Raw genomic sequence first — 24,223 nt, 5'->3', positions numbered from 1 at the left:
GTCAGACATTCTGCATGCGTAGAATCTGATTTAATAAAAAAAGCTACTAATCTTGACAGTGTTTTACAGGGACAATGTTTATGTTGACATTACAGTACTTAATGGGTGTGACATTCACCACCTCGTAGTGCCCTTCCAGTTTATGGATAGGGACTTATTCCCGTAAGTGGGACCCTTACAAGGCTTTTAGCGAATTAAAAGAGAAATATCTACAGCTTCTTCTACCCCATTTGTGTGACTCCACAGTACATGACTCCAAAATCATGGATAGAAGAATTGAATATTAACCTCAGAGGATTTATCTGACATTTGATTAGCGATACATTTGATTACAGAGGCAAAACAACCTTTAGGCAAATTGCTTTCCGTAATGAATCACTTTTTATGTAGCACAGACTGTGACTCAGCCATATTTTCAGTTAGGGAGTCTGGTCCTTGGCGGATCAAAAGGAGGTCGTCTCGGCATGTTAATACTTTAGCCTTGACTCGAGCTAACAATGTTAAATCACTGTTATGGCAGGGTTACTGGCAGTTATCCTAGAAATTGCATTACAATTACACACAAGACCAGCTGCTGTCTTGTCTGCCTGTCTTTGTGTCAGTTATTGTTGGTTTATACAAACGCACAAGTCTTTTACAAGTTTCAAGTAACATTCAAAGATGTTGGTAACATAGCAAGAGTGTGTCTACAGCCGCGCTAGCAGTTCTGTGAGGGGGTACTTAGGTGCAGTACGGCTTTGAGCTAAATGCTAACATCAGCATTCTAAAGTGGCCACAGTGACAATGCTAACATGCTGTTGTTTATCAGGTATTATTTCTTACCATGTTCATCATCTTAGTATAGTGTGATGCCATGCTAACATTTTCTTCTTAGCATTAAATACAAAGTACAACTGAGACTGACGGCAAAATCATTAGTTTTGCAGGCTTTTAGTCAAGAAATAAACTATTGGACGAACTGAAATTTAAATGAAAGGTCACTGATGTGATTACAATGCATCCTAAGGGGAACAAAATTTACAAAATTTAATGACAATCCTTACAATAGTTAGACAATAGTTATTGAGAAATTTCAGTAAAAACCAAAAATGTCACCCTCATGCTGGCTCTGGAGGAGAAGTAGGGGGATTATTAAAGCCAGTAGGCATTATCCTCTGGGGACCACAAATGTCTGTACCAAAGTTTGAACCAATCCAGTCATCCTCTGGGTACCATCGATATCTGCACCAAATATCATGGCAACTTTGGCATCCTAAAGTAACTGAGACATATCAAAATGTCAACCTCATGGTTGCACTAGAGGGAAAGTTGGGATCATCAAAGCCATTAAGATACATCTTCTGGGGACCATGAATCCATTCAATCATGGTTGAGATACTTCAAAGAAAGATCAAAGTGGAGGATGGATGGATAGACCCACATAGCTATTCATAGACCATTGCTGATAGCATTGCTAAAGAAAGCAGTTTTGACGCAGTCATATGTTTGTATCATTTTTCAATTTGGTAAAAAAATGTATAATGCCAATTTCCATAGTATCAGCTAGAATGGAGCAATGTGAAAAATTTTATAATAGTGCTCTTTTTATGAAGGGGATATCCAGGTAAAGGCCATTACTCTTTATAGTTTTGAAAGAAACAATCTACACTAGTCACAAAAGAAGAGATTGATTGTGACAGTTCAGAATTTTAAAGATTTGAATATTTGTTTATTGAATGTTCTGTATCTACAGAAGCGTCTAGATTAATTTGATAGAGCACAAAGTTGAGATAACATTGGTTGTTAATGATGATACAATGTCTGCAGGGTTATCGCAATGGATTTTTGCGATAACTTCAGATAATATTTTCAAGCTCTGGTTGTAAAGCTGACATAATAAGGTTACGATGTCATCTGAGGTGGTGCTGAAAGTGGAGGAGAAGATTTTGTTTGTTTAGAGCCTGAGATGGAAAAGAGAACAGTGCCGGTACATCCTTTATTCTGTCATTTTGGCTTATTACCATCCCCCTCTTTCTGTTAACACAAACACGATACACTCCTTTCTTTCGTCTCTTCCCCATCATCAGTGTCTTATCCATCTAATTTATTCTTAGTTACTCTCTTCCTTCACCTTGCCAGTTTTCACACTGAGCGCTCTGCCTCCCCCTCTGTTGTGGCTCCCGCTCATTTATCTCACTTTCTGAGCTTTCTGGAACCCGTTGTTCTAGGACAGCGAGTGTTAGAGGTGTTGTCATAAATGGCTCTGTGAAAGCAATTCCATACTTTCCCTTGGTGGCCCACCTGTTGTATGCCGCCCCCCCCACCCCAATCTACCCCAAACACATTGCCTGTGTAGTTGTACATCTGTCACAGGCCTAGTGGTCCGCACTTTTGCTATCAATCTTCTGAGGTGAGAAATGAAGAAGGGGAGATTTTTAACTGAGGGAAGACATGCTCTTGGGGTACTTACAGTATCTCTTATTCACTGCCTCTATCTCATCTTTTCCTGTCTTCATTCATATTTGATTTCAGCATCACATTTAATTTCTCATCTCCCCGTTCTATTTGTTCAAACTTGAATTTTAGAAATCTCTCCAGGTGCGTTTTTCCTCCCCTTCCCCCACTCTTTCATACTTAATAATCTGGCCCTCATCTACTCCATGTCTTCATCAAAGTGCCTCAGAAACAATCAGAATGTGAATTTCTCAGATACCCAATTCCATTCCCTTTCAATGTTTCTGAGAGCCAGTGGTATCTAAAATTGCTTTTCTGCAGTGTTTTACCTGCTCCAAGTAAGTCATCATTGAAGTTTGGCTGCTGAGCATGTAACCAATCAAAGGTACAAAGCTGTATCTGTGATAACGTGAATATATAACATTCTTTATGTAACTGGCAAAGGTCTAAATTTACCAAAGTGCTGAGAATAACTGAGTGCAGTATTGACTGAAAGGTGAAGCTGAGGGTCATTAATCATTCATATTATACTTAAAGTATGTATAAATAGCATGCAAGTAGAGCTGAAACGATTTTTGATTAATTGACAAGTCAATCAACAGGAGATGATTTTAATAACTGATCAACTATTTAAGTGTAATGAAAATAATTGTTATTTGCGGCCCTACATGCAAAACACACATATTTGAACTGTGAATGCACACAGATACGAGAGTGGTGGGGTAGGACTCACATAGGCTTCATAGTCACAGGACTGAAAGATGAGCTTCTCAGGATGATGCTGCCAGTACTGCACCGGAGTGGACGATGTGGCCTCGTTTGGTGGGCGCAACGTAATTGGCTCGCACCACTCGCCTGCCTGAAACAACCAATTGCATGTTAGGATACAAACTGCATCACACAAGATTACAAGATGGGACATGACATCGAGACTTGTGTATGTGCCCTGTGTTGACATAACCCGTTGGCCTGAGTATAAGTTCATAATGTAACAGCTTTCCAACTGAACATGAACACGCCTTCAAAAGGACACGCTTTAGAGGACATCCAAAAGGATATTAAACTTGAGCGAATTATGCTCGGCTTCTAAATTTTCCCATACTTGAGCTCAGTTTAAGAATTTTTGCTGCCTGCCACTTTTTCGCCCAGTGAGCTTTCACCTTTTAAACAAAGGAAATACCTAAATCCTATCTGCATACCTCTCAAATGTCTGGATAACAATCAAGCTGTTTTTATGGTCTTTCATTCTTTGGTAAATGAAACCAGATGATTTTTTGCATGAGGAGGTATGCACACATTCTGTGCCAAAGACTGTATGTTTGTGCATCTGTCCATATCTGATTGCTTGTGTGTAATCCCCTTCAGAAAGTTGGTGAGGTACTGTGGAGGCAAGATCTTACAGTCAGATGCAAAGATGTTAGATAAACAACTTGGGGATAAGCTTTTAGAAACAGGCATCTGCCAAATCTACACTAAACTCCACCAGCTTAACAATATCAAACTTGTTTTACCCCCACACACTTTGACCCCAGTGAGGGGCTCAGCTGAAAATCTTAAATTGCATAAAGTTTTTCTTTTTTTGTGTGTTAACTAAAGGGCCAGAAAATATGTCTTGTTCTCTTGGGTTTTGTTTTCTTAAAAAAAGAGGTGGAGGGAGAAACATTTGTGAGGTAACAAATCACAGAAATAAAACACAGAGTAAAGATCTTTCCTCTTTTCTCCAATAGTCACCCTTCTATTCTTGCAAAGCTGACTCAGGGCCACCTCAGAGCGTTGTATCTGGAGATGGGAGGATACACTGTGACGCACGTACTTTACGAGATTCAGCAGGATAATCATAAGTGTGTGATAATCTGCGCTGATAAGCTCTGTGATTCACACAAAAAGACCCTAATCATACTGAATCAAAACACAGCTGCTGCCTCAGATGCGTGCACATGTGTAAGTGCGTGTGTGTGTGTGTGTGTGTGTGTTTCTGAGTCACTGTTGTCGATTGGAAGTCAAAATTCTGGTTTTACATTTTGATGAGAATAAAATTGGCTGGAAAGTTGAGATGCCTATTTGGAAAAGCATGTCTTGTTTATGTAGGACTATTAAGTATTACATATTTTGATAAAGGAGTTGAAAATGCTGTGTTTCTACAATGACAAGCACTTTGTGTGCATCAGAAACAGACTGCTGCAGATAAACATTTAGTTCCTAAGGCAGTAGATTATGCATTATTCCATTTGTAAGGATGCCAAAATAAATGTTGCACGTTGCCCACTGAACTGTGGTTTGAACATTTTATCATTTTATAGCATAATTTTCAGGCATAAATTTCCTGTTCCCTTATTTGCTAAATTTATATGAGCTCTAAACAGCAAAGATGAATGCTGGTGTCAGATGGTCTGCCTGCTGCAGAATATTAATGCTGGATTTTCAACAACCAAACAGGCAGACATAACACTCTTGGCTGGCATCTTGTATCTATTAAAGACCAGTATTTAATTACCGAGATTTTTCATTTATGATTAAATTGTATTCCACTGTCCTGATAAGAAATGTGATGCCTGAGAGTTTTAGTTTATTAATTCTTAGAATTTGTAAAATTACAGGACAGAGCTTTGAATATTCCTAAAATCTGATTTGGTACTTTGGCCCTAGCAGATAGGTCTTGCATTATTCTATATTTTTCTTATCAACAAAAGACCAAAACCAATAAAAAATTGTTTTTCTCTATCCCTCAATACCTTCTGATTTTCCTACCCTGTCTCAGACACTGAGCCCCCCTATACATGGGTTCATTTTGACGACATACATTTTTTAAAATGGCTCAAAAATATACAATTTCATTTTTAAAGAAGGTTTCTCGTCAGGTCACTGTAGTTTTTAGCAAACGTTAGTCAAGCAGGAGTATTTGTTGGGGATCATTTTAAGCTGCGGATTAATACATGTTTGGTGCTCCAGTGAATATTTATGGTAGTAGGATGGTGTATGTGGGGTTACTCAAAAATAATATGCAGTGCCCATGTTCATTGAACTGTAGGAACATGGCCCCCAGTGTGTGTTTAATAGTTTTTGGACAACAAGGGAGCTCTGCGGCACGAAGGAAAAAGCTGTATCAGGCTTTGAATACTAGGATCAATTTATTGTTAGTTTTGGTCTTTTTATTGGAGGTTTTAACCGGAAGAAAATATAAAATATCACTAGATTTACCCTTTGAGTATTCATTCAGCCAAGTTTATATCTCTATGACCATTCATAATACTCCCCTTGAGTCCCCCCCATTCATCCCTCCATCCTCTCCTCCCCTACTCACCATGCTGACTTGGGCCATCTGTCGTTCCAGCTTGGATCGCGGCACGTCATCAAAGTAGTTGTCATTGCTGCGCTGCCTGCGCCGGGCATCAGCCTGCATGATGAGGTGCTGCACGTCCAGAGATCCGCCTGGGACTCCCGCCGTGTACGCCGCCTGGCCCACCGATGGGCTGAGCTGGGGAGGAGTGTGGTTCCCGCCGGGCTCCTGGGGTAGAATTGGTGGGTTGGGAGAGTGGAGGCATGGAAGGAAGCAAGAGAGGGTTCATTCATCCTTTCATAATGTGCTGTGTCACTGCTGCAGGTACAATAAGTAGGACAATTGCATTGACTGTGCACTGTCACATTTTATTTTTCAGCTTCAGTGTTGCCATGCTGGTTTGCTATTGTCTAAAATTGCTTTGTAAAATCGGGGACAAAGACGCTTTCCTGTAACCAGAAGGTCTCAGCAAGTCCATCACAGTGTTCTTAAGCACAGCACTGAAGCCTTGCCTGCACAGTGTTCAGTCACTTTAAGTGAAAATATTGGATAGATCCTTAAAGTGGAAAAGGATGTTCATTTAACAGGTTCTTCAAGCTGACTGGAGACTAAAATTCCCAAAAGAATAAGGACTTTCATTTGTTTTAATGGCTTAATGGTCTTACATACTAGAAGGTCAGTTATTTCTCTTGAGAGATTATTCCCTTTCAGTTGATTACATATGAGAAGACTGGTTACAAGAGGCTTTCTTTGATGATTTTCTTAATTTTTTCTGGGTTGTGGAAGCTGACGCATTACAACTTTGCATCTCAGTTCTCATCCTGAGACGCATTCTGTTCATTCAACCATTTGTTCTAATTCACTCAGCTGTCTGCCACCATTTGTTCTGTATTACTGAGAAAACAAAGCCCTCCCCTCACTCATTGGAATAAAAGGCCACTTAAACACATCATTTTACGCTTTATTGAGCCATACAGTATGTTGCTTTTCTTCAGTTACAAGCCAATGGTACTTTTTGAAGAATTTCCCTGAATTAAGTGAAATTAGTTCAGTGCCCATTCGAAACATGCTTGTTATCTCACTAACAGTTCAACATTTTATTCAGTCATCTAATCATCATCATCTAATTTCCACGTTAATACTGTGTCTTGATATTTATAGTACTAATAGACCCTGTTTGTCAGATACCTGATCAGAAAGTACTGGACCACAGATTCAAAAGGATTGCTGTGACACATACACTCACTTACCGATCTGTTTAGTACACCTAGATGAAACTAGTGCAGTATAATACAAAAGACCTGAAATTAATCCTTCCTTCATGAGGATTATAATGTTCGGTTTGTTTTGAATCTGTTTGAAAGGCGTTGATTTATTTTAATGGTAATTTTGGAGTATGTAATTTGTGGGGCTTCTGAACTGTCTGTCTAAAATAGTTCCAGACACCAGCATTCGATTTTAGTATAATGTCCCTTGCTCCAGGAACAACTAGAAACACAAGATTTTTTGCTTATTTTGAGGCTCAGGACATAACTCCAATTCTCAGATGAACATTTTGAGACAGAGTGGACAGTTTGGGCTGTTTGGACCTACATGAATGAGCAGAATCAACCAGGCAGACACACAAGCCTCCCTTGGCTCAACAGCACAAAGAGCAAGAGAGTATTACAGGGACAACAGAGCGTAGCCCCAATTGGAGAGGGAAAGCCAGTTCCTTATGATTAGTATATCCAGGACAAGCCGGCAGGGAGGAAACTGCATTGGTTCGGCCATTTTGTGCCTGCCTGAGAGATTTTGGTAATCAGTTGGGTGGTATCAGCAGCAGTCGGGAGGCTGAATTTCCCCTCAGAGAAATACACAGCCATCTGGGGAAGGACTAATGCTTTTCTCTGTCTGATGAATTCATAATAATTTGAATCCATGTTGGTTTAGATATTGCTGAGGGTTATCATGGTTCATACACCATACTGTCTGCTCAGTGAGACTCACTCACCCTTAGGGAGATGGCCCGCGGAGGTTTTTGTGGGGCGTCTTCGTGTAGCCGGTCCCCCAATGAGGCTAAGATCCTTTTTCTGTGTCCAATGAGACTGATCTTCAATACCTGAATGAAGACACAGATATGACATGGAAGTTAAATGACATGCAGGGTAGTCTGCATGTATTGTGGATGAAAAAAATGCACCACATTTTATAGACAAGGATTTATTGTTAAATCAAAAAATTAATGAGTTAAAATGGCTGTTGTTTGTGTTCTCTGCAAGGACACAAGAAATGCTGGGTCAAAAGCTACTGCGCTGGGAAAAAATGACAACTCACTTTCATTTGCATAATTTAAAACAATTTTTAGAGACAGCAAGAGTTCAAAGACGGGATAATAAGATTATAACTGCAAAAAAACTGCATGAAGGTTACAAATTATCATTATCATCTGCCGCCTGAAATGGAGTAAAATCTGCTATCCAGAAGAAGTTTCACAGGGAAAAACACCAGAAAGAACTGGGGAAGAGCTCAGGGAAGTACTAATGAGTGCATAATGATATAAAAGGCCCCTGAGCACATGCATACATTATGTCATTAGTATGACAGAACCGACATGGTTTGGACGGCTAGGTTGATGCTCTTAATTGCTTTGTTACATGAACAAGATCAAAATGTATACCACGCTTCTAATGTGCTCTATAAAGTATCCTGTATGAGACTCACACATGCACAGAGACAGAAGGGCAGGTATCAAAAGATGGATTAAATTAATTGGTGATCCTGCTGTAATTTGTTACACTGTTCTTTTCTTTCCGTCAAATTAATAAGAAAATGAGTATCCCCTGAGACAGTAAAGGATTAGGATTAAACAGAGCTGTAGACTTGGACTCAATTCAAACTTCAGTCAAAAAAATAAGGACTTTTGACTTCGACTTGATTGCTGTGAGACACGAAACCAAAAACACACTCTCAAAACCCTGGAACATAAAAAGTAAATACGACAGCGACAGGCAGGCTTTGCATAGCCTCGCACCTTGAATCTTTAATCATTAGGCCTAAGCACTGAAGGGACCCGGTCTCAATATTACAGTATTACAGAAATTTTTTTATTTCCTTATGTACAAAAAGAAATGTACATAAATATAAGTTCAACTTGGACGGAGTGAAGCTAGCAGTTTCCCCGCTACCGGTCTTTATGCAAGCTAAACCAAGATAATTGCGAAGGGGCTGTTGCTCCATATTTACTGTAGAGACAGGAGAGTGATATCCATCTTCTCCTCCTCAACTCTCAGCAACAAATTGAACAAGATCATTTTCAAAATGTCACACTATTCCTATAAAACAACGTAGGGAGTAATAAAAATCCTAAATCCCAAAAACACACCAAGTACTGCACTGTCAGATTTTCAGGTTTTTTGCCAAGGCAATTATTTGATAAAACATTGTTACTGAGAGCTGAAGGTTTACTGAGAGTTTTTTTCACTGACAGCCATGAAATGCAAATTCAACAATATCAGATTGTGGAAAATTTGTAATAGTCTATTGATTTTACCCAGGCGCTCATTACACAGGCACAAACAGAGACAAAAACACGCGTACACACTGGACTCCAATGAAAGCACTCATTCTTTCTCTGGTAACCAGGCATCCACTGACTGCCAGTTACTGGGTTTTCTAAAAGACACGAGCTGGAATAAGGCATCCTTCTGCAGGGATGTTTTTTGCCCCTTCTGTCACACATACTTCAATATACCACAAACTGCTGTCTTGGTTTTTATTGGGCTGCCTCTGAAGGTCTTCCAGTTAAAGGTATGTGCGAGTGTGAGAGAATGTGTGTGTATTTGTGTGTCTCTTCAGGGCAAAAGGTGGTAATTAGCCTCATCGTGAGGCCTTGCTGAAGTCTAATGATTCTCCCAACAGTCTTGCTTCGAGTTAATACAACTCACAGACACACATTTTCTACAGAAACATAAAAATTCAAATTAGCAACAACAGAATGTTGTGTAGGATGCACACACTTTGGTTCTGTATGTGTGGAAAAACCTAAACACACCAACAACATAAATAAACCAATCCCATGCATAATGAATCTCGTATATATTCAAATTGCATGAAACAACTAAGGCATATTGTGTCTAGCAAGCCCAAAATTGCAAACACTCCCTCTTGTTGTTTACTTTAGTTTGTAGGTTTCATAAATTTCAATTAATGTCATAGAGTAAATAAGGAAAAGGGACAATTTAAAAAGTAGCTACCAATTTGTTAAATTACACCCTACGCTGTTCTTCTCTGCATGGAAAACCATGTATTTTAATTGTTAAAATTAGAAGGATCATAGGGAAACGGAGAGCAGTAGTGGAACTAATTGGCGTATTATGGCCACCCCGTGCTCCCTCCACCAATTTTTACTCACTCATCTTTCCCCTCCTGTTCTCCTCTCTGGCTTTCACAGCCTGTGTCTCTTTCTCTCTTACACGGTGTCCTTTAGGGACACACTATGTCAGTGATACAACAGCCTCCCTGTCTGTCTCTTTCTATTGACGGTAACATTGGCTTGCTGAATTTGGTACATTAAGATCATGTGATTTTGTCCTGTTGTGAAGCTTTTACTAACTCATGTTCCAGGAGCTTTTCTAGAAGCAAGTGTCAGCATCATCAAATGAGAATGCAATGTACTGCTCTACAAGTAAAAAGATTATGCTTGATTTAAGGACATTCTTGAAAATAATTGCAAACAGGCGACATTACCTTCTACATTTTGATACCTTCTCAGCTAGTCAGTCGACTGAATATTCATTGGCAACTGTTTTGATTAGTGATTGTCATTTTTCAAGAAAAAATGTCAAAACTTTTCTAGTCGCCGCTTCTCAACTGTGACAGTTTGCTGCTTTTCATTGTCTTATGTTTTACTAGCTTTTCATCTTTGGGTTTTTGACTGTTTGACAAAACAAACAATTTGATGACATCACCTTGGGCTTCAGGAAACTGGGATCGGCATTTTCTCTATTTGAGACATTGCATATAATGTTACAAAAAACAAATCGGTTCATTGAGAAAAATTGGCAGATGAATTAATCACAATAATTGTTGGTTGCGGTCCCAATAAAATTATGATGTAATGCTTTCCCTAGTAAAAAAAAAATTACAATTGATTTAAAGAAATTCCTTAAAATAGTAAGACTACATAGCAAACAGGTAACAGGTGACCAGACTTGATATTAATTTATTTGAACCATTAAAAGAAAGAATAAGATTTGATGACTTTGACTCTGATTTTTTGCCGTATGTAGAAAAGCTTATGAAATATTCAGTCTCCTGAGGGGCAATGGCATGACACCAGTCGTCACATTGCTGTTAGATCACAAACAAATACAGACACAAACTCCAGGAAGAGAACAGTAATTGCCATGCACAGCGTGTATCTGTTTGTGTATCAGCGTGTTACACTTGGCCTTATGCAACAGCATCTACTTCAACTACAGTAGAAGCCTCAACCTCAGCCAGAAGTTCAACTGTCACCATGGCAACACAGAGCGGCAGCAGCAGCAGTCACCTACACACACTCATCCAAAAAAGAAAAGAAAAAGGAAAGATGATATATATATATATATATATACATATATACACACACACGCACACACACACACACACACACACGCACACACACACACACACACACACACAGACACACACACTTGGATGTGTATTTACACACGCACACACAGCCCAAACAGCTGTTTCGGGGCCTGGGGAAGAAGATTATATTGTTATCCCTGAATGGATGAGAATTTGAATGCAACCCGACCATTATTGTGAAAACACACTCGCATTTTGACACTGTGTGATGCTTGACTGCAGCATCGTCCCATTTGCATTTAAATTATATTCATAGCAGCAGTATATACTGACAGGAGAAGTGATGAGCCACCACAGCATACACTCCTTGGCAACCCCTTCCTCTGTTTCCATCTATTGCTATTGCGCCAACTACTCATTCATTGAAGCTCAACTCTATTCAGATCGACTCAGAGCTCTGATAATATAACCTTGATAATGCAATGCTTGTATGTTTGGTGTCAACAGCACTTACACACTGACAACTGGAAAAAAAGGCAGAAATTGCTGAACAGACATTGAGCACATTTCTATGTCTGTGCAGGTGCTACAAAGCAAACACTTGATGGATGCTGACAGCAGGGTAAGTCTGGCATTATTCTATTTTTTTCCCCCGCTGTCAACAAATACAGAGAAAAGACCAAAAACTAACAACGTGTTAATATTTTACGACTTCTCTACCCTGTCTCTGGCATTCAGCCCCAAGCCAGTTGGTCCCTACTGAAGATGTAAATGTTTAAAAACGGATCAAAAATATTTAGTTTTTTTTTTAGAAAAGTTTAATTATTGCTTAAAACAGCTAAGCTCTATTGTTGTTAGCAAACATTACTCAAACAGGAGAGAGCTGGACATTTGTTGTTAACTATTTTCAGCCAAAGATTAATACACATTTGATGCTCTAATGAGTATTTACAGCAGCAGGATGGTGTGTGTTGGACTAAGTCAAAATAAACTGCAATGGCCATGTTTCACGGTAATAAAGGAACATGACACCCAGTGTAACCGTGTGTTTTGAATAGTTTTTGGACAATAATGGGGCACTGTAGTGCAGAGGAATAATATATATCGGGGCTTTGACTACACAGACAATACTTTCATTCATCAATCATTGTTAGTTTTGGGCTTATCGTGGATTGACATTAGGAAAAACAGAATTTATCCAGCCTTATCAAGTCCACTTAAATGAAAACAGATTGACTATTTTTCATTGTTAGAACCCTGCAATGAGTTAGGACATAACATTTTCGAGGCTTTATTACACTTGGACTGCCAGGCTGCTTTTAAGGAAGGGAGATATATCTCTAAGGTTTAACTTGTATACTTTGCTGTGCAATATACCTGGATTATCATTTTTGAAAATGGCCACAATGACAGAAAAAGGGAGTCTATTTTTTAATCCACATATTATGTTCATATCAATGTTACTTTTCATAATAGTAGCATTTTTAAAATATATTAAAAGACATTAAAACATTCAAAACAAACAACAAACTTTGGAAACTGGAAGTGATGTCAGTAAGATATTCACAGATTTGGGTTCCTGATTTCAGACACTGGACGACTACAGGATGTGGTCTGAAAATTTCATTTACAACAAAAAATTAATAGAGAGTTTCAGCATTGCTGCAAACCTGATATGTTCAGAATGAATGAACATCACTCCTCTTAAAGCGCAATGCTTTTCCATCTAACTGTGAATCATGTTCATCGCATTAAAAAAAAATATGTAGAAAATATGTTGTGATTGGTGTGAATAATATGGTATAAAATATTAAGCTTATGTCAAACAGGGGATGTAAACATGGATGCCCATTTCTAGCTCTCTCTGTCTGGTTGGTGTCAGTGAGCAGCTAAAGCGTCCAATGAGGGTTTCTTACCCTCTGGTCTTGATTTTATTACTGTAGTCTGAAGTGATTTTGGGCGCTGTTTGCCTCCAGTTTCTGGCTGGGCGGCTATGTTTGTGCCTTCAATGTGTGTCTGTGTGTGCCGATCAATGCACTAATCCTGTTAACAGCCCTGTTAGCCCAGATTGAACAGGCTTGATTAACGGATTAGCAACCACACATACGGTTAACGGAGCTGTGTTTTCTCCCAGCCATCTACTCTCTGCAGCCTGCTGTCAATTTAATACAAAAAATTAAACCATAAATGACATTCTGATTCTTTGCCATTTAAATATTTTTGTTTGTTTATGCATGTCAACTGTACCACCTTCAACTTATTTAGTGTTTTGAGTCATAAAACATGCCAAGGCAAAGCATCTCCCAGTAGGACTGAGATCGTTTTACTTGCCACCACAAATCAAATCCTATTTTTTATTGAATCACTGTCTTTCAGGATGCTAACATTTGTTTAAACTTCCAAGAAATTTACAAGCACATGCTGACCACTCTAAAATAAAGAGAACACAGAATAATGATGGCAGCTGCGACAAAATGACATATCTTGCAAAGAAACCGGTGCAACAATAAGGGTTAAGTGGAAAGTGTCAGTGACTGGGGACATTAACAACGACCTCTCTCATTCAGGACACGAGAGACAAAAAGCCTTTTCTCCGTTTCCTGCTGGAGGGGAGGTTGGAAGCTGGTCAGCTCACTGGAGCATAAAACCCAGTGAGGGAACCAACAGTCCAGTCACTGTCTGTGCTCAAGCTAGCACGTAGTTTTAATGATGAAGGAGGTAGTGAGTGAAAACTCTTTTATTACTCTCTGCTCCTGTTTAATCTACACTGACTCACCTAAATATCCCTTTCATCACCCCCCTTTTTCAATCTCAGTCCATATTCCCTTGACCTCAAATTACAGCTCATCATCTGCTCTCAAACATCTCTCCTTTCCTACCTACTTATTTACCCACTTACACTAGCCTTTCCTTACTTTCACTCTGCTCCCCTTTTGCTATATCTAGGTGATTGAAGGAGAGGCTATAAGAAAAAAACGGTCAGAGAGAATAAATATTGTGAGTGTGTTAGTGATCTGGCCTAATAAAAGGCTGTTAAAAGAGCTTCTTCTGTTCAGCCTCGGCAACTGCATGGGATTGGTCCAGCTTTGTTAGCTTTCGACGTGTGTATCTACCTTTCTCCAGGTCAATATGACCGATCACCTCTCCCCCCTGTAGACTACAAGGTGGTGACCTCTGCAGTGTCAACAGACCTCCGAAGACCCTCAGGCGTCAGCTGCTATTGGTGCAATTGGGATTCAACACCCCCCCCCCCAACACGTTGAAGAATCCTGGATTGATTTTTCCAATTCAAAGAAACACTGGCGTAAGGTTGCTTAAATTGCCTTGGTCAGAATACATCACAGGCCAACTAAATGGTAATATTGATCAGCACATATCCTGTGTCTGCCTCAGTGCCATCTTAGAGGTTGAGTACAGGGCTGTAGCTACCATTGAGAACCCCAAAGTCACATCCTCTAAAATACTTCTGGGACGTTGTAGGTTTTAATGGCATATGGAGGAATTTATATTCTATTATTACAGACATATTCCCATATTATATTTGTTTGGCTAATTATCACAGAAATTGAGAAACGTTTATCAGATTGAAAATTCTAAATATCAAGTTAGTCTTGTCAAACCTTTCTTAGGTCAGTGTAGTATTTGAGTACTGAGCTGTAGATATCATTGAAGACTCCAAGGTCATGTCCTCATGGTCATGGAGAATTTTTTCGGATGATTCTGTTTTTTTTAGTCTAAGTATCTCAAAATTTGACCGTTTCTTAGTAAAAACTAAATATATTAAATGAAAATAAAAGGTCTTGGCTTGGAGCAGTTGGAAGGCAAACGGTGGAGTCTCCAGAAAAATTAATTCTCCCAAACTATTCCTTTAAATATTCAGAAAATAGTACAGAATTTGGTTGGTGGCTAGTCAAAAGTTTTTAAGTGGGTAGGGTAGTGCTGAGGCAATTTGGATTTATGACCTGAGTATTTCTACAATCTTTGAAAAAGTCTGACTATATTACTACAATCATATGACATGGTTTGTGCAAGAAATTAAAATTTGAGAGTTGACGTCACCCACTGGGTATGCCCAACTTTGTCAGCTAAAATGGGATAAATAGAGGTCAAAAGCCAGAAATAGCTTCTATCTTGCAATCTATAGAGTTTTTTATAGAACAGCACTGATGTAATGTGGATAACGTGCACAGTGCTCAGTTTATGTGAAGGCATAGACATATACAGCAACAGTACTTGGCTCATTTTTCACCGTGATTATTGATGTTTTTCTAACCCTGAATGCTTAATCACAGCCAGCCACTTTCCTCTTGTTCTCATTGCTCCATCCCTCAGTTGATGTGTGTCGAATGATTAGTATTGATTTGCCTGGACTCTCAATGGATCTCTCTCTCACACACATACACACACACGCACACACACTGTCAACGGCACACAACAGGAAGCTCAGCTGGGTTCATGACAACGATGTCCAGGCTTCTGCTTCATCGCTCTTTGCTCTGTTCAGAACCAAAGCTTCTCCTTCACACACACACACACACACACACACACACACACACACATATATATATATATATATATATATATATATATATATATATGTATATATGTGTGTGTGTGTATACACACTCGCGCACACACCACAATACGGGGTTCTGACACTGGAGGGAAACCAGAGACCACTGGTTGCCTAGCAACCAGAGAGCGGAGGGGAGTTGCAGCTAAGGGTGATGTGTTAAAAATGATGTCCTACGGGGACGAATAGGATGACTCGTTTCATTGCTGAGAATGCAGGCAGCCAATGAAAGTGGACTGTTAATAAGCCCGCCTACATGGAGACAGATATATCTCCATTAATAGCAAGAGAACTGTAACTATGACTGGAAGCACAGCCTGGAAGTATGTGTGTGTGTGTGTGTGTGTGTGTGTGTGTGTGTGTGTGTGTGTGCAGACACTGCCTAATGCTGCGGGATCAGGGCTAAACAAGATCTCTCAAAGCTTGTCTTCCGCAGACACACTTGCGCACACACACACACGCACACACGCACACACATGCTCTTTACCACACACAGGAGCTCATGAATTGAATTCTTATATGATGAGAGAAGAAGTGGTTTATGATATTTTTCTGGATTAATAAATACTTCGAAGCCTCAAGATGGACTGATTTTCACACTGCAGAGGAGCACAAACCCTCCTAAGGCACCAGGCTGTGTGTGAAGATGCTTTGAGTATATGTATGTGCGTGTACAATACTATCTGGGTGTGGGTGCTTCAAGGAGTTTAGCCACCTCTGGTTTTTCAGAATGCTAAAAATGCAGAGGGAGATATATATTTCAAGTTCCCAATGTATTTATGTTAGAAATTTTAAACATTTGGCTTTTACAGAACCACATAAGATGAGAGATTATTGATTAAAGTTGCAATTCTTTGATCATTGAGGCAACTCTTAACATTTTTTCACTACAGGTCTTGATGCCTAGATTAGGTTTTTAGTAAAAGCAAGGTCTTTTGTCAATCACGTGTACATTATAAGACCTGTGCTGCTTGTATGATGTGCGTGTCCAAATGAATAACACAATTAAGGTTGACATAGCAGCAGAGAGCGCACAGTTGAATGTTTATGTTGTTGTTTGGTACCTTGCACTTCAGAGGTACAGTCGGGCACATACAACAGCTGCTTCTGGTCAGAGTCAGTGAAGCGTGCAACATACAGTATAGGTACAATTTGGGGGGAAATAAAGGCTACAGATACAAGCTCAGGTTAATAGGATGCTTGTAGCAGCGATATGTGCATCTGTGAACTCACTGCTGAGGGGCAGCCTTGGATGGGACCCCGCTATGTACTCCACAGTGATTTTCCATGACTATGTGGGAAAACTTTAAAATGAGAAGTTAAACAGTTGAATATTTTTTGTCCCTGAAGAAGTCGGGTGCTTGTTTCTAGCAGTCAATGTAGGTGATGTAGCCAGTGATGTGTGAGGTGAATTGGCTTACTGTGTGTTTCTCTAATGTTTACACTTCTGACAAAGAAATCTGGAATAAGTTCCTCCAGCTATTCTTAAATCTATTACTAAGGTTGTGCGTTAAGTTCTTCCTAAATTCTTAGAAGCTACTAGCTCGTTCCAGACTAGCCATTTACTAAATTGGGTTTCAAAACAAAAACCGAGGAAATGTTGAAATAACAATTTTAGGGAGGCAAAAGATATATTAAACTTAGTATTTTGTTGTTTTATTTATGTATAGATCTATGGTGAAATGTGCGTGTCGGAGATATTAGTGTTCATACTGTTTTCAGTGAGTGGAAAACATCAGATTATGCTTATTTTACAATAATTAGGGCTAACATTATTAGCATAATAATGTAATTTGAGGAACATTGTTTTATTTTTGTGAACTGTTGCTTAAAATCCCAGCTTACATCATTATTAAACAATATGATCAAGTCTTTTACGCTTCAGTCAAGTTCCATTTGCTGACAGTACAGAACAGTTAGACCTGAGCAGTTACTGGGTGTAAATATTTGGTAACAACTAATCTCTACATAAGAATTAATTTGTGTTTATACTTATGAAGAGCTGATGCAACCGGCTCCTTATCTGTATCAAACATGACGTAAAATTTGAATCAAGCCACATCAGAGCAGCAGTGTAGATGTAGCTGAATATTACAAGGGGCGAATGCGGTCAGAGCTGTGGTGCTAAAGATAGACCAAACAAAACATAAGGCAAGATACCATGTCCTTCCTGCTTCGAGGTTATTCGAGAAGTCACTCATATGTTTATACACGTATACAGAGGAATCTCAAGACTTCTGCACCTCGGCCACCTTACTTAACCTGCCAATGAGGGCAAACAGATTTTTTTCAGATTTAAAAAAAAAAAAAAGAAAAAGAAATCAGCTGAGTACAGTTTGTGTAGAAAAACAAGTGTCTGCCAACGGCTCCTGTTTTGTTACCATGTTCAGTCCAGAAATAAGATGTCAGCACTTTGAAAATAAACTGTCCCCTACTCATGTAAGTGACCGAAGGGTGTGGTATATAATGGTTAATGCTATGAATCATTTGAGGGTTTGCTTAAAAAAGAAGATGCGGCAGAATTAACTAAACTAAATTGAATATAACCTGCTGTGTTTCTGAAAATACTGTTACCATATCAAAATGACTTTTAGAATTTAAACCATTCACATCATTACCCCGGCTACTGTATGTTAAATGGCTTTGTCCACAAAATGCCTTTCACAGGATCACCCATCATGCTGCGGTTTCCCTGGCTGCCTTCTGACTAATGCTGGTCACCGAAGAGGAATCTATTCCAATGACTCGCTGTGGCGAAGATTCCATGAACAGGGGGATAGATTATGATTGATTGACGGGTGGTCTGAGGTAAACAGCATCTGGCAGGATGTCCAACTCCATCTGTCTGTCTGGTTTGTTCCTCAGCAGCTGGGAGAAGAAAAATACTTCTTTTTCCCTTCATCCTGCTGGGACCTGTCTTGTTCTTTCCCTCCATTTACCTGCCGCAAGTCCTCACTTATTTTCCTTTTCAGTCTTACGCTAGCACTGATGCCTTGTTTCCCTTAATCATTTTCAGAAAACAAGTTCATACAGGCTAGGAATTATTAACCTATCATCTTGGTTGCTCGATTCTTAGTTATCTGTGGATTTTGGACAACTAAGATAAATCTAACAAGCTTTCAACTAAAGCTAAAGTAAAATAACATGGTAATCACTCCTGTTTCTTTGAATGATTGCTTTACATGGAAGTGGGTCTAGAAAATTAAGACTCAGAGTTTAAATTAAAAAAAAAACCTTAAAACAGTCATCTTACGGTAGCAGAGTGACCTTCGTTGTGCTAATAAATCTTTACTCTCTCTCTCATACATAGCGATTGAGTAATTCATCAAGTTGACAGTATTTACAGCGGATCATACTCTTACAAACTATCTTAAAGCCTTACAACATCCCTCTCTTAAAGTACTATATTTTTTTCTCCGTCTTGTCCCAGATTTCACTTCTCTCACCATCTTCTAAGAGTATGCTAGTGCATGCAAATGAGGATAGGACATAAATTAGGCCAGCAATTGGATTCCAGTGGATTTTAACTGTAGTGGTAATACAGTATCTTTTTTTCTCTGCTTCACTTGACTCAGTCTGGAACTAGGGACAATAGTTGGGTTGTGGGTTGTTGTTTTTTTTTTTTTTAAGCTTAAAACCTGACTTGAGATTTGGACCTTATGCTTTTCAGAAAGTCCTGTGAATAGTACAAACTTGACAACTTGGCCCAGTCCCCGGATGATGGCATGGATTGATTACATGTTCATGAAAACCAAAGAATATACTTTACACGTGTACACAAATCAAGCAAATGCCTCACTATCAAAGCAGCCTATTATGCAACTAACAAAAGTATCTGAATTTATTTTTTTCTTTATTAAAAAACTTAATGTTCCAAGAAGAGACAAAGCAGAAGAGATATCCTGTCTGTTACTCTACTTGTGGAATAAAGAGACTTTGCAGCAAACTTATGTTTTACCAAAGCCTGATTGATTGTTTGATTGATGCTCTAACACTGAGCTCATTCTTTCCGGGTGGCTCAAGAACAGACTAAATGCACAAAAAACATTTATCTCAAACTCGCACACACACGCACAGCCACTAAATTAGCCTAGTCAGCAGTGTCGATTGAGCGCCATGCAAGTGTTTCATATATAGTAATCACCTCAGCCTCGCACAGCATCTAGATGAAAGATGCATAAATAAAACAGCAAGCGAAGAACAAAAGGATCAGTGCTCATCACCTTTTCTCTTCCCTTTTATCTCTCTTTTGTTTTACAGTAATCCCTTGTCTTCCCCATTCCGTCTCCCAGTAGGCTTACCTCCCCCCAAGACGGGACTTATTCCAAATGAATGGTTGAAAGTCGTCTTCAGTTTGGTCTCCTCTCCTGCAGCCTCTTCTTTTCTCACACTCTCTTCTTCTGCTCTTTACTGTGGCTTTGTTGCTGTCCAAGACAAGTGTTTCTTTTCCTTCTGCCTCTCTCTTCTCTTCATCCACGCTTTCCTAGCTTTACTCCTCACCTCCTCACCACCAGCTTTTGTCTCCCTTTCTCTCACTCTCACTCTGTCTGCAGATTTCCAGCGCTCTCCAACTCCTCCTCTTTCTTCAGCTTGCGGCAGCCAGACTACATCTCCTACATGTCTCTGCCTGAGCGCTCTCTCTCTCTCTCTCTCTCTCCCTCCCTCTCTCTCTCTCTCCACACACGCTCCCTCTCTTTATGCTCTCCTGCTCTTTCTACCCAGTTTACATTTCCCCCCTCCTCCTCCTCTCCATCTCGTCACTATGGAGACGCTGGGCTCATACAGAGACAAGCTCGTGCTGGCTCACAAGGAGTGTAAATGTGTGTTTGTGTGCTGCATGAGTTGAGAGAGACAACAGCAATATCATCATTATAATTTGATCATCAATGGAAATTTAAGAAAAAAAAAAAAAAAAAAAAAAGGGAACTAGGGGAGCTGCTGGTGCCTGAAGTATTTTTCCCAACTAAGTTTTATTTTAAAGGAATAGTTCAGCATTTTTAAAAATAGGTTTATTCACTTTATTACTGAGTTAGATGAGATGATTGATATCACTCATGTCTGTATAACAAATATGACGCTACTGCTAGCGGCTGGCTAGCGTATCCCAGCACCAAGCACAAGGCTAGAAACAGGAAGAAACAGCTAGCTTGGGTCAATCCAGGCTAACAATCCCTGTTGGTTAGACTCCTGAAATTTACTGCTCCTAGCCAAAATTTAGTCCAGCGCACAAACGTCCCCATAAAACCACAACTTGTTTTTACACATTTCTTTTTGCGTAGATTAAACAAAATATAACTTAAGGCTAAGTGAACTTTAGAGATGCTGGTATGCAGATTTTCTTACCTTTGGACAGAGCCAGGCTAGCTGTTTCCCCGTTTCCAGCCTTTATGCTAAGCTAAGCTAACAAGAAGCTGGCTGTAGCTTTACATTTACCATACAGACATGAGTGTAGTGTTGATCATCTCATCAAACTCTCGGCAAGAAAGTAAATAAGTGTTTTTCCCAAAATGTCAAGCAATTCCTTTAACTGATTCTTATGTTGATATCCTCAACATAAGAATCACTGGAGTCTCCTGGATAGTTTACCAGTGCTATAGGTTTATGTCATGGCCATCAGTTTTAACTATTTTAAGCTTGTTTCTGAGACATGTGAGTCAGTTTGGTATGCCAAAAAAGCTCTAATACAACACCCATGAGCCTCACTTGCTGTTGCTATAGAGAAGCCAGCAAGAGGTGTGAATCAGAGCTGTAGCAAATTCAGAACTCATTGTTGTTGTGGTAGAAATTGGCACCCAATACCTCATCATAGGTGCTGAATTTATCTAAAATTGACCCAGAATCCAAAAGTGAGCCGATTTAATCTGCTTAATATTTTAACGGGTTTCTACAAAAACGTGACGGTTAGGTTCTGCTCAGTGCTGACATTTTTATGTACACAAGCTTGTACCTTTGATATTTGAGCAAACAGCAGTATAAAGATAAAAGGAAAATAAGCAAAGAGAGAGAGATGGGGGGATAACATGCAAGAAACGGCCTGAGATGGTCAGTGCCCTCAACCAGGAGAGTTTGATTCCAGTCCAAGTCTTGGAAGTGCTCCAACTGTAAATCACCTAACATTGTCTGTGTAAAGAACGAATGGGACTTTTACTTCTTGAACCCTTACAGATGCATAAAATACAGCCTTCCACTTTGCTAATCTATGTTATTAGTCTTTGTTGTATCACATTTTTCTGTTTAGCTGCAGACAGAGACAAGTTTAGACATTTGCGAGAAAATGGCTCAGAGCAGAGAAACTCCTCTTTATCTGATCCTAAATACTCTTTTGCAATGTTCCCTTAGGCCTCATGTACTTCAGAGCAACGTCATCACTGACCAGGTTTGTGAAGCATATGAATACCTGCACAACATTTAGCCATGACAACCAAACAGCCTTATTGGGTAAGAAATTACACATGCTTGAAATCTGACTCACTTTTATAATGTGCTCTCGGCTTATCTATCAGCTGACTGTAGGACACAACTAGGACAACACCAGTGCTCACGTGTGTGTGTGTATTTGTGGTGCTTTATATGAAGCATGTATATGTGTTTATGTATGAAAGTATATATTTACATGTGTGTGTGCACGTGTCAAATAAATGAAATCCAACCCACAAAGCTTTACGTCATTCTGACTATTTCTGTCTTACAAGGGTCAGCTTATGTGATCCAGCAGCATAAACCAAAGATAGTGCATGACTCCTTCTTATTGTCTCCTCTTTGTGAAAACACTTTTGAACAACTATACTGCAGATTTAATTAGAGAAATATAACTTTTATGGCTAATGTGAGAAAATGTACAAATCTACTTGAATCTGTACTGTATTTATAGGGAAGGTGTAAGGAAAACTATTTGGTCCATTTCTGTAACTGACCATAAATTTGGGAAAAAATGTCCAGAAGTCTTAGAAAACCATTTTAAAAGAAATGGACCAATCAACAAATTTAAGGAAAAATGTAATGGAAACTATTATATCCACACCTTTATTACAATTATATTTATCCTTTTTTTTTTTTTACTATTTCAGAGCATTTAGAAACTTATGATATGGAAACTTGAGAGATGAATTTCAGAATTAATTTGTGACCTCGACAAAATCTCATCTTCAGGTCCATTTAGTGAGATGATCTAAAGCTTTTGATCACATCACATGATCTTCATTAGGAGTTACCCAGTTTTCTGAGCGCTTGAGCTTCAAAGATGATCCTTTATCCTTTGACATCGTAAACGGCAGATGAAGATGACGTGATATGATCGAAAACTCTAGAACAAACACTAAATGGACTTGAGAGATGCCTGCCAATCAAATTCAACAGAATTTATGAGCACAACGAGGATGCTTTTACTGAATCAGAATCCAACAGCATTTACAAAACTCATCCTTTTTTGCAGTCAAGAATAAAGAAAAAGTTATTTTCAAGTTTAATTTTAACATTATGTTTAAAGAAAGGAGTTGACAACATCTTTGGAGATATAGGAGATGAACCTATTTAGCCTTAAATCTCAGATGGTGGAAATGCTTTATTTTCACTAAGTAAGCATAGATTTGAGTTAAACAAAAGCAAAACCGGTGACTTCATCATCATTTTGGATTAAAATATAACTAATCAGCCTATTGCTTTCACCAACGAAAACATTAGGGAGAAATAAAGGGAAATCAGCGCCTCAATTTAACTTTAGCTGTATATAAACTTAAATACTGAATACATTCGGTCCATCTACATCAGCTAACATAGATCCTGAGCGAACACCTGGGGATTAAATCCTTCCCTGTTAACAAGTGAGGGTTTTGATTGTGATACAGCAGACCAGCAGCTACAGCTCTCTAGCCGTACTAGTGAGCCACAGGTTCAAGGTGTGCTCAGGGGGTCACCACACATTCTCTCCTGACACCTCCCACACTATCTCCATCACAGTGAGCACTACAACAGGAAGTGCAGATGCCAAGTAAGGCTGCGGGAGAGCGATATCGGCAGGCAGGGACGGTGAAGTACACTGCGGTCCTGAGGCAGATCCACCTACACGAAAATTAACACCAGCTACGGCTCACTCCCCTTTTCACACAAACTCTATGTGAACGCACTGCATCCTCATATCTGAACAGGTCAGACACGTCTGAAAGCCTACAGTACGAAACAAGTGTGTGACAGCCACAATTACATATGTTAACACACATGTAGTCGTCTTTTTGGTGTTAAAACTCATGCATATGTGAATGGGTAAACTAACTAACGGACGTGTGGATGCATGTGTGTGTGTGTAGGTACTATTGTATGATGTATAGGGGGTTTAATCCTGTGGTGTAGAATGAAGACAGGAACCATTTGGTGTTGGGAAGTGAGAC

At 39.3% G+C, this 24,223-nt stretch overlaps 1 protein-coding gene across 6 annotated transcripts in view; it reads right to left on the bottom strand.

The window, feature by feature from the left end:
• anks1b (ankyrin repeat and sterile alpha motif domain containing 1B) overlaps nucleotides 1–24,223 on the bottom strand; it is a 230,817-nt gene that overhangs the window by 12,708 nt on the left and 193,886 nt on the right. For all 6 annotated transcript variants that reach the window (XM_040141493.1, XM_040141449.1, XM_040141456.1 and 3 more), the window contains exons 20-22: nucleotides 7,704–7,811; nucleotides 5,735–5,938; nucleotides 3,167–3,292 (exon numbers count right to left, since the gene is read on the bottom strand). In XM_040141493.1, the coding sequence (XP_039997427.1) occupies nucleotides 3,167–3,292; nucleotides 5,735–5,938; nucleotides 7,704–7,811 (438 nt within the window). The remainder of the gene's footprint in view (nucleotides 1–3,166; nucleotides 3,293–5,734; nucleotides 5,939–7,703; nucleotides 7,812–24,223) is intronic.

This window comes from Xiphias gladius, chromosome 2 (assembly GCF_016859285.1).
Source record: "Xiphias gladius isolate SHS-SW01 ecotype Sanya breed wild chromosome 2, ASM1685928v1, whole genome shotgun sequence".
In the NCBI taxonomy this organism is placed as follows: Eukaryota; Metazoa; Chordata; class Actinopteri; order Istiophoriformes; family Xiphiidae; genus Xiphias; species Xiphias gladius.
The sequence above is the reverse complement of the archived record's forward strand: the minus strand, read 5'-3'. Positions and strand labels throughout refer to the sequence as shown.